Source organism: Fusarium falciforme, chromosome 9 (genome assembly GCF_026873545.1).
Source record: "Fusarium falciforme chromosome 9, complete sequence".
In the NCBI taxonomy this organism is placed as follows: Eukaryota; Fungi; Ascomycota; class Sordariomycetes; order Hypocreales; family Nectriaceae; genus Fusarium; species Fusarium falciforme.
This window is the reverse complement of record NC_070552.1, coordinates 2,440,512-2,451,527: the sequence shown is the minus strand read 5'-3', so window position 1 is coordinate 2,451,527 and position 11,016 is coordinate 2,440,512. Positions and strand designations below refer to the sequence as shown.

Below are 11,016 nucleotides of genomic sequence, written 5' to 3'. Positions count from 1 at the left end.
CGCCCCCGGGACGCTTGGCACAGGCTGCGACAAGATAATACGTGACTTCAAATGATCTGTCCCCTAAGCCACGAGTCACCATTCCCCAAGAATTTCGAATCATAACAGACGAATCTGTTTCCGACAACACCTTTGAGTCTTTGCTTTGCCTTGCAGACGCTGCTATCAGTTCGCCGGCCGGACACTAGACGCGTGGACCTTTTTGCGACTTGGACCCTGCGATGCGACACGGATAAGAGCTAGGGACATTGACGGCCTCCGACGACGCTTAAGACGAGCCAACTCTACGGAAACGACGACTACGCTCCCCGCGGAGAGCGAAGCACCGAAAGCTGCATACGAACTGCCCTTCCAGATAAAGGGAGAACTCACAACCATCGTGGCACCTTGGACGCAGCATGTCTGAGCAGAATCGCTAGCTCTCCACCTCCCAATCTTCACCTTCACCTTCACCTCGACAACCCTCCGCATACCTCTCCACCGCCTGGAGCTTGACCAGGCATGACTCCTTCACCCTCATATCGATCATCCGATCCACCCGACTCCCCCGCGCATGATTCCGACTCGGACCTCGAACTGGACATCCAGGAGCTCGACCCGATATCGACATCCCCAGCTCCCAGGGCCAACCACGAGCGGCTCTCGGCTGAGCCTCAGACCTCGCGGATAGCCCTGCGGAATCTGCGCATGGGTGGGTTGCGGCGCGCCAGTAAGAGAAACCGGGGGTACGGCGACCTCGGCCAGGATAGAGATGGAGCCGACGAGCATTCGCAGGCGCTGTTGGGGGGAGAGCAGGATGGCAATGGGCCGCGGTGGTCGGAGGGAAGCGGATACGGTGAGGATGACCGACCGCTGCTGGGAGACCAAGCTTCGCAAAGCCGGAGATCTATGAACTCGGATCGCGTCACATCCCGCCTGCGACTTCCGAGCTTCATGTCAGGGTCTAAGAAGCCCGAACCCAACGATGCCGACGATCAAGAAGACGACGACCCTTCCGCATCCCGACATGTGGCCGTGGGCTCGACGCAGCCCGTACGATTCCCGAACAACATCATATCCAATGCCAAGTACACGGCCCTGACGTTCCTCCCTATCACGCTGTACAACGAATTCTCATTCTTCTTCAACATGTACTTTTTGCTTGTGGCCCTTTCGCAGGCCATACCCGCCCTCAGGATCGGTTATCTGTTGACGTACATCGCCCCTTTGGCGTTTGTGCTATGTATTACTATGGGAAAGGAGGCGTTTGATGATATTGCCCGACGACGAAGAGATACGGAAGCCAACTCAGAGGAGTACAATATTCTTGTTTTTCAGGATTCCGATTCAACCCAGACTCCTCTGCGGCAACGAAAGATGCTCAAGTCGGAACTGTTGCGGAAGCAATCCAAGAGACCCAAGGGAGCTCGGGACAGTCTATCGGATATCCTCGAGGAGGACGATTCTCAGGCGCCCCCACCTTCTTCTCGGGTCGTGGAGGTCAGCCGCAAGTCTAAGGACTTGAAGGTTGGCGACGTACTTAAACTCACCAAGGGCCAACGTGTGCCCGCCGATGTGGTGATTCTAAAGTGCTTTTCCTCTGAGGCACCTACCCCTGCTCCAATCCCCGAGGAGCCGGCCGAGGAAGAGTCTCTGTTGGCGTTTGGCGATGGCGAAGCGGACCCTGCTGGGAAGGGAAAGCAGCCCGCGGAAGATACCCCCGAGGAAGAGGAAAGCGGACCAGGAGGCGAGACCTTTATCAGGACTGACCAGCTTGACGGTGAGACGGATTGGAAGCTGAGACTTGCATCGCCCCTCACCCAGAACCTCCCGACTGAGGAGTTTGTCCGTCTTCGCGTTACTGGTGGCAAGCCTGATAGAAAGGTCAACGAGTTCCTGGGTACGATTGAACTCCTCGACTCACGCAAGGACGCATTGGCGCACCACGCGATGGCCCAGGACTCTGACGCTTCACGAACGGCTGCGCTCTCGATCGACAACACGGCTTGGGCAAACACCGTTATTGCCTCCCAAGCCACTACCTTGGCTGTCATCATGTACACCGGCCCTCAGACGAGATCCGCTCTGTCCACAGCTCCCTCACGATCAAAGACCGGCTTGCTGGAATATGAGATCAACTCGTTGACCAAGATTCTCTGTGCTTTGACTCTAGCTCTCTCCATCATCTTGGTTGCGCTGGAGGGCTTTGGGACTACTGAAGGCAATGTGTGGTACGTCAAGATTATGCGATTCCTGGTTCTCTTCTCGACCATCGTCCCGATCAGTCTCCGTGTCAACCTCGACATGGGCAAGAGCGCATATTCTTGGTTCATTCAGCGTGATCCAGGCATGCCCGGAGCGGTTGTCCGAACCAGCACAATTCCTGAGGATCTCGGACGTATCGAGTATCTCCTGAGCGACAAGACTGGCACACTCACACAGAACGAGATGGAAATGAAAAAGATCCACGTCGGCACTGTATCATATGCCAATGAGGCAATGGATGAAGTCTCGACATATGTACGACAAGGATTCTACATTCCGCCGTCAACGGACCACGCATCTAACAACATGCTCATCACTCCGTCGTCAACATACTCAAGCACTGCAACCATGGGCACAACACGTACAAGGAGAGAAATTGGCACACGAGTTCGTGATGTCGTACTTGCTCTTGCGCTCTGCCACAATGTCACACCGACTGTGGACATCGAGGATGGAAAGGAGGTGACTGGCTACCAGGCATCCTCTCCCGATGAGATTGCCATTGTCAAGTGGACAGAATCTGTGGGCCTCAGACTTGTGTACCGCGACCGCAAGAGCATGGTTCTAGAGTTCACTGGCAGCAAGAGACCTGTGGTTCGAGTACGGATCCTGGACGTCTTCCCGTTCACTTCTGAGGGCAAGCGCATGGGTATCATTGTTCATTTCCACGAGAACGTCAACGTCAAGAACCCTGACCTCTCGAGCGGAGAAATCTGGTTCTTCCAAAAGGGTGCCGATACCGTCATGAGCTCCATCGTGGCGGCCAACGACTGGCTTGATGAGGAGACGGCCAACATGGCTCGTGAAGGCCTGCGTACCCTCGTTGTCGGTCGCAAGAAGCTTTCGTCACAGCAGTACCAAGAGTTCTCTTCTCGATATCAGGAGGCATCCTTGTCCATCAGCGGACGTGACGCTGGGATGCAGCGAGTTGTATCTCACTACCTCGAGCGTGATCTAGAACTTATCGGTGTCACTGGTGTTGAGGATAAGCTGCAGAAGGACGTCAAGCCATCTCTGGAGCTCCTCCGCAACGCTGGTATCAAGATCTGGATGTTGACTGGTGACAAGGTGGAGACTGCAAGATGTGTGGCCGTCAGCTCCAAGTTGGTTGCTCGCGGTCAGTACATCTACACAGTTGCCAAGCTCAAGAAGAAGGACAACGCCCAGGAGCACCTCGACTTCCTCCGCAGCAAGACCGATGCTTGCCTACTTATCGATGGTGAGAGTCTGGCACTCTTCCTGACACACTTCCGAATCGAGTTCATCTCCATTGCCGTCCAGCTCCCCACCGTTGTTGCTTGCCGTTGCTCGCCCAACCAGAAGGCCGAGGTGGCCAAACTTATCCGCGAGTACACTAAGAAGCGCGTGTGCTGTATTGGCGATGGTGGCAACGATGTCTCCATGATCCAGGCTGCTGATGTCGGTGTCGGTATTGTGGGCAAGGAGGGTCGACAGGCCAGTCTGGCGGCCGACTTTTCCATTGAGCAGTTCTGCCATCTTGTCAAGCTCCTGGTTTGGCACGGTCGAAACAGCTACAAGCGAAGCGCTAAGCTTGCTCAGTTTGTTATCCACCGTGGTCTGATCATCGCTGTGTGCCAGACTATGTACAGTATCGCCATTAAGTTTGAGCCTGAGGGCTTGTACAAGGTTTGTTTGCCCCTGATTCAGTACACATCTTCCCATACTGACCATTATTAGGACTGGCTTCTTGTTGGTTATGCCACCGTTTACACTGCAGCTCCCGTGTTGTCACTTGTGCTAGACAAGGACGTCGATGAGAACCTCGCCAATCTGTACCCAGAACTGTACAAGGAACTCACCTCTGGACGCTCCCTATCCTACAGGACATTCTTCGTCTGGGTCTTTGTGTCCATCTACCAGGGCGGCATGATCCAGGGCTTGTCGCAGATCCTTACCGAGGTTGACGGCCCCAAGATGGTTGCCGTCAGCTACACCGTCCTAGTCCTTAACGAACTGCTCATGGTTGCCATTGAGATTACTACATGGCATCCCATCATGATTATCAGCATTGTCGGCACGTTTCTTTTGTACATTGGCTCGATACCATTCCTTGGCGGGTACTTCGATCTCAAGTTCTTAATCACCTTGTAAGTCCCTCTGTCCAATCCCACATTCACCATACTAACTTTTATCACAGGGGATTTGTCTGGCGCGTGCTAGCCATTGGTGCCATCTCACTGATCCCGCCGTACGCTGGCAAGTTGATTAGGAGGACGATGAAGCCTCCGTCATACAGAAAGGTTCAGAGCCACTAGAGCGTCTCATATCAAATGGGTTGGAGTTTTTTGCGTGTTGGCGTTGGATCATGCGGTAGACGGTGCCCCCTCAGTGTTTTGCTAGTAAAATTATAGGTTTCTATTTGTATCCCATAGATGATATTGCATGCCTCCTTATGAGTGCTCCCAATCATACAAGAAATCATACAACTCTTTTATATCTTTGCTCTCCTACATCTTGAGAACGAGCCAATCCTGTGCTATTGTGGGATTCTGACGCTGTATTTGGCCAGCAATACCACCTACGCGTCCCTGTGTCTGCTGGCCGCCTAGCCAGATCTTGGCTCCAGCGTAGTGCTCGATGAAGCCGTCAGGACCGGACACGATGAAGAGGTTCTTGCCAACTGGTGTCCCCTTGGGTGGCGTACACGCACATCCGGGGGCATCAGGGAGGGCAAACTCGGAAGCGTGGACGTGCATCATCTGGTCGTGGAAGCGGCAGCCTGAGCTAGGTGAAACTGCAGTGCTGGGCGAGGCGAGAATGGTGTTCTTAATGTCCTTATCTTGGAACTTGGTACCCTCCTCGTCGACCACGACTTGAATGCTTAGGCGATCACCGTAGGTCGCCTTGAGATCCTGTAGACGCCTGGTCACAGGGCTGGGGTTCTCAACCTGGAGGCCAAGAGTAGTCGGTTTCTTTTCTTGCCAGAATTTCCACGAAGACTGCTTTGGGGCCGCGCTGTTCTGTATCTCTTCCCTCTTTCTCACGGCCCAGAGCAAATCCACACTGGCATCAGGGCTCGCTTCGAGTACCGCCTTTGCAGCCTGCATGCCCGGTACAACACCAGTGCCGCCAGCAAGGAACACCAGGCGCTTGTGCTCGCCTAGACGTTCAGCAAGCTCAAAGCCTATGTGAGGTCCACGGAGGAAGACGTCCTGTCCGACCTGTCTGCGGGCGAGATAGTTGGACATCTCACCATCACCAACGGCACGGATGTAAAAGCGAAGAGCGCCATCAGCTGGGTCCTCACTAGCCAGGGGTGGCAAGGGCGTGTAATGCCTCGAGATCTGAACCTCGGGCTGCTTGAACTCGACGGACCAGAGGGGATGGCTCCATCGCGAGCTTGTATCCGAGGAAGTGAGATATGGCGGCGAGGGGTTGGGCTTGCGGGGGACTATAGTGATGACAAACGAGGTTGGTGAGATGGCCTCGCGGTGCGTGATGGCGTACGGCACGAACGAGATGTCGTTGAGAGTGTCTGGTTTAGAGTGCGGCGTGGCGAGGTAATAACCGGCACCGCCGATTATGAGACTGATGAATATGAGAGGAGGTAGAACTCGTGCTTGTTTCGGGGCTGAAAAGTCTGGTCTTTGGGGGTGTCGTGAGGTTGAGAGAGATCGAGATGGAGACTTGAAGGCTCTGAGTCGAGGGGTTGAGATCCTGCTCCAATGGGGTCCAGGCGTGTTTATAAAGTTCCTCCCTTGACCCCTGGCCCGTGATAATCTTGTATATACCCTCACAGAGGTTGTCATGATGCCCTGTCGTGGCTACTCGGCGATGAGAGTGAGTGGTAAAGTCTGATGAAGAGGTTTTCACTTGTTAGAACAAAGCCTTTATAGCCAGTATAAGGCGACAAGTGGGAGTATAAAATGAGTGACGATAATGAAAAATAGGGATTGGATGTTTTCTTGTTGTCGTTCGGTTGAGTTTCCTTTGGACACCTTGTTGTTGAGATTCAACCGAGGAACACTGTGAGAGGTCATGGGTGCTCGGTCACGTGAGGTCTCTGAATAGCCTCAACCACCTACCAACACCATTGGCAATTAAAGTCAATAAACGCATTTTTATAAGATATTCCGTTGCTTGAGAGTAGGATATAGTTTCTAGTATACACATTTTCCTCTCAGCTCTTTAAGCTTCATATACACTTTTGGGTATCCATCTATCCATCCACTCTTATATCCTCAGCATCCTCCGCTGAGCATCAATCCCGCCTCTAAACATATCCGCGACAACATTCCCCTTCAATATAGTCTCCTTCACAATTCCCTCCACGTTCTTTGGTTCAACCCTTCCGTACCAGATCCCATGCCCCGCCAGCGGATGCGGCATGTCTCCCATCTTCATGTGCGGCGGGAGGTAGATGATGACGTTTCCCGCAAACTTGTGTCCGCCGATGTGACTTATAAGCCCGACTCTTGCTGTTGTTCCTTCGGGGCCAGCTTCGCCTTGTATCCTTTGCACCTCCTCAAGGCCTATAGGAACTTGCACAGCGCCTTCTAGCACGTCCAATCCCTCACTCCTCAGCTTCTCTTTAAACTCTGTCTCCAACACAGGTGCCATAATCCCACATCTGGCATCCCGCCCACCATGTCCACATATCAACACCAACACATCCCGCACGTCTTGCACGCCTGGTAGGAGTCCCTGGTATGCCTCTTTGCGCGTGAGCCGGTCGCGGTGGATTGGTGAGAGGCCTTCGTGTGCAGAGTGTAGCTTCTTGGGCAGGAGGAAGCCCTTGGCGAGGGCTTGGACGCTGTCGAAGGATATCCGCGGGAGGAAGGGCACGTATTTGAAGCTCGGGAGGAGGTACGCGGATGTCGTCTGGACTTCGACACGGGGTGGTATGGAACTTGGGAAGGAAGAGTTGAGGACGGAGACGTTGTGGAATGGCTGGAGAGAATATTAATTAGCATGAGCCTGAGTGATCCAGACGACAAGACTTACATCGCTATACGTCCCGCCCCGTCCAAACAACTCCTTCAGATCCGCCGCCAAGTTATCACCGCTATTATCCTCCTCTATCCTCGACGGCCAATCCGACTTGTCGGTGCAAACGAGCACCTGCTCCGCATACCCAGCAATAGCAGCCTTGAGCGGTCCCTCACGGTCCAGGGGTAGACCTTCCGGCATGGCGGGGGTGTCGGCGCACCCACATGTCGGCTCCGGGCATGTAGGTACGGTGTTAAACGGCGGTGGAGGTGGATGTCTATGCCGGGCCTTGTGCGCAAAGGCCCTCCGAGGCGTCGGGGAGAGGCCGGTGAAGCCTAGACGTATCGACGGTCGAGGCGGCATGGTCAATATGTGAAGAGTGTAGAAGCGACCGTGGTCATGGCGGGCATCGAGACCCAATTAATGCGGCGGGCGGAACGGGGATAGTGGTGGTAGCCCCGAGTATCACGGCCCGGGCTTTTGCGACGGTGCTTATCAAGTACAATTTCATCATCAATTGAGAGAGCTTGTGGAACCGGGGCCTCGGTCTCCGAGTACCGGTGGGTCCAATCCCCCACTTTCCGGTATCAAGAGCCGGCCCCCACCGATGATGCCGAATCAGCGAGGGAGAATTGCTAAACAGACTGACAACAGAAATGAATAAATAAGGTAGGAAGGATTGACATGGATCATGGATTCTAATAAGCCCTTGGTTGACATTCATCTAAACTAATAAACCACGCTGTCTTCCAACTCCCTTCAACCCATACCAGATGCAACAATCTATCAAGTAAACCAGAATGCTATGTGCAGACAATCTCGAGTACAACACCAATGAGCCTTGCGACTCTCTTGCTCTCTCCAGACAGATACTCCAGGCAAGCCCACTACTACCAACACCAAATGAGTGTACAGCTTAGAATCCAAATCCCATACCCTTCTTGTCGCAGTATCCCGGAGGCTTGGGGTCGGCGTTGGCCCAGCTCAGCACAGTGAGACTCGTGGCATAGGCCATGGCGACGAAACCAAACACACACAGGATCATATCAGACCACTTCCAGAACTTGGTGCGAGCAACGGCCTTGTAGTGAAGCATGGGCTAGTTGTTGTTAGCGCCAGAATCACTATACGGATCGATGGATAACTTACCGGATAGATGTAGACCAAGGGGATACAGGCAAAGTTGCCCACGAGAGCTACAAACTTGTCGAGATGATCCGCTCCACCCCAAGCAATGGCTGCACACAGCATCACCACAAAGAATCGGAAAATATTCTTCTGCCACTTGATCCAAGGGTTGTACTTGCCGCTGCGAGTGAACAGCTCTGTCTCAGCGATACGGATGGCTGGGAAGATCTGCAGGGGCGTCGAGAGCAAGATGGCGACCGAGTAAAGGAACTGCACACCGTTGACCAGCTTGTTGTCCTGGGGGAGATTGAGAAGCACCACAGTTTCCGTGTGAGATCCGTACGCGGCATACGAGATAGCGCCCATTCCAATAAAGAGCACTGTGATGATGATCATGACGATAAGCAAGACCTTGGGAAACTTCTCCGGGTGCCTCATCGATTCTTGCACGGGAATAATAAGCCCGATGCCCTCGAAAGTGAAAATGGCTGTTCCGATGAACAGAGTCCAGTCCTTCTCGTTGAACATGATGATGTCGGCAAGACCATTCTCGTTGAGCGTCAGGATATCGTAGTATAGAAGGTACGCCAGTCCAACAAGGATAAAGGCATCAGCGATAAGAGCTGTGAATCCAAGCTTTCCAATATCTCTCAGGAGAGAGAAAGGCAGGAAGATGACCATCTGCATCAGAATGAGCCAGGGGACGCTAATTGACGTCTTGCAGTTGGAGACGGCCCGGATAAACGCTTGCAGGTTCTCTGCAGTGAAAACGGTGTAGGCAGCCACAAAGCCAATCTGACTGATGACGATGGATGCCAGAATAAGCGTTCGCATGTGCTTTCCATAGAGAGCGCCGCCCAGATCACCAAAAGAACCACCGATTCTCAGCTGGGTCCGGACGAGGAGCACGAAGCAGTAATAGCTGAGCGCAGCAACGAAAAAGAGGACCAGGTTGCTGAAGAGCATGCCTCCGTTGAGAAACGCGCGAGGGAGGAACAGCACACCAGTACCCACGAACGACTTGAGGAGCAGAAGCGCCGCGTTCATGGGACTGTTGTTGCCGCTGCCGCCACGAACCTTTCGTCTGCGCCTACGCCTTGAGGGAGTCAACAGGGCGCTGTCTTCCATAGGTTCCCGTTCGTCCGCCGAGTCGTATTCGTCCGTATCCTCTCCCGATGAGAAGTACTCGTTGGGGCCCAGGTCCTCGTCATCCTCCTCTAGCTCTTCACCAGCGAAGTGGCCGTATATCGACAAGAACTCCAGGAAACTCGAGGTGAACAGCCTCTGCTGTCCGGCTGCGGGCGAATCGTAGCCATCTTCCGGGTGGCTTCCTTGACCGTTGGGACTTCGGGCAACGCGTCGAAGGTGGTTTCTTCGGAAGCCACCAGGCACCTTGATCGAGTTGATGTCGAGGACCTCAGCCTCGGGCTCGGGTCTACCCAGGTCGAAACTCTTACTGCGCTGGTTCTTGGCCCTCGCTTCAGCTTGCTCAGTCCACTTGTAGATACCGCGTGTGACGTCGCCGCCCTGCAATCGCAAGCTGGAGAATTCGTCGTCGTGCAAACCTGCTCCGCCAATCTCGGGCTGTTTTCCTTTGGCGTTTCCCTTGATTGATGACTCTTCTGATACCGAGTTCTCATCCGTCGGCTGGACAAGATGACGCTTGACGATCTCGGGATCTTCGTATGGCGCACTAGTGCCTAACGCAGGCCGTGATCTTGAATCGAAGGAGCCATAATTGGTCGGAGTCCCTGAACCTCGACCGCCGAGGGCAGGAGACTGCGTTCGGATCGGAGGTGTTCCCAAACGCGCTGGGGTTCCGTGTCGCGGCGGAGACTGGCCTAGAGAGTTGGAGAGAGCTGCAGCGAGAGCAGATACACCAGGTCCTTGAACACTTGTACCAGTTCCCATCAGAGGAGTCAGCTCATCAAGGGCATCTGGGCGCTCGCCCGCGTCGGGACGAGGCGAGGCTCCTCTTGGGGGCGGTGTGCCGAGTTGTTGTGATGGGATGGGAGATGCAAGTCGCGCCGTCAAGTCGGCTCGCGGAACCGAAGTAGAATACGATCGAGGCTGGCCGCCAGCTGGCGAAGCTGATCTAGCCGGTTGATCCAGGATATTTCTCGACGGTGAAGCCATGTTTGATGTGATTCAGACCAGAAGAGGTCTTATCGCATAACCTGACGGTCGGTCAAGGTCTGGAGCTGTGGCGACGAGGAATGACGCAGAGGTAGGTCCTTATCTCCAGGCAGAGCGAGAGGAGCAGTCGGTACAGTAAAAGCAATGACGACAAAGAATGATGATCAAAAGTGTCGCGAGGACAAATGTAAGACGGAAGGGACCGCAGGCTCAGATGACAGTGTCAATTGGAGCTTGGCTGGAGAGGAAGAGAGTGTGAGATAAAGGCAGGTTCGCTTCAGCTGGTGATGGGATTGGGTGGGAAGCTGCCCTGCCCTGGTGGACGGGATGAAGCCCTCGGGCGGCGCAGGCGCAGTTTTGGGTCTGGTGACTAAGGCAGATGCCGTCTTAGCTAGGGCCTTTTAGTGGATGGGTTAGGTGCTGGGACCCCCAACTCGACGCGGGAAGCGAATCAGTCCAGGGGAGTGAGATCCAACGCCTTGAACGGGTCCCCACTGCACACCGTGACCGACCTCGGGAGCTTAGCAGATTCAGCAGGCGGCAAGAGGAGGGGATATC

General features: G+C 54.2%; 3 protein-coding genes across 3 annotated transcripts; 1 reads left to right on the top strand and 2 right to left on the bottom strand.

The window, feature by feature from the left end:
* Positions 1 to 501: 501 nt before the first annotated feature.
* On the top strand, positions 502 to 4,520 carry NCS54_01162800 (Phospholipid-transporting ATPase; the record flags this gene model as incomplete). The annotated part of the gene is made up of 3 exons (XM_053156898.1): positions 502 to 3,891; positions 3,943 to 4,352; positions 4,403 to 4,520. The coding sequence occupies 3 exons, from the start codon at positions 502 to 504 to the stop codon at positions 4,518 to 4,520; spliced, it is 3,918 nt and encodes a 1,305-aa protein (XP_053012873.1).
* A 192-nt stretch (positions 4,521 to 4,712) lies between these two features.
* NCS54_01162700 (FAD-binding FR-type domain-containing protein) lies at positions 4,713 to 7,557 on the bottom strand (the record flags this gene model as incomplete). Its single annotated transcript, XM_053156897.1, has 3 exons — positions 4,713 to 5,793; positions 6,563 to 7,155; positions 7,210 to 7,557. The coding sequence occupies 3 exons, from the start codon at positions 7,555 to 7,557 to the stop codon at positions 4,713 to 4,715; spliced, it is 2,022 nt and encodes a 673-aa protein (XP_053012872.1).
* Positions 7,558 to 8,110: 553 nt separating this feature from the next.
* On the bottom strand, positions 8,111 to 10,458 carry NCS54_01162600 (Aa-trans domain-containing protein; the record flags this gene model as incomplete). Its single annotated transcript, XM_053156896.1, has 2 exons — positions 8,111 to 8,293; positions 8,344 to 10,458. The coding sequence occupies 2 exons, from the start codon at positions 10,456 to 10,458 to the stop codon at positions 8,111 to 8,113; spliced, it is 2,298 nt and encodes a 765-aa protein (XP_053012871.1).
* Positions 10,459 to 11,016: the final 558 nt, after the last annotated feature.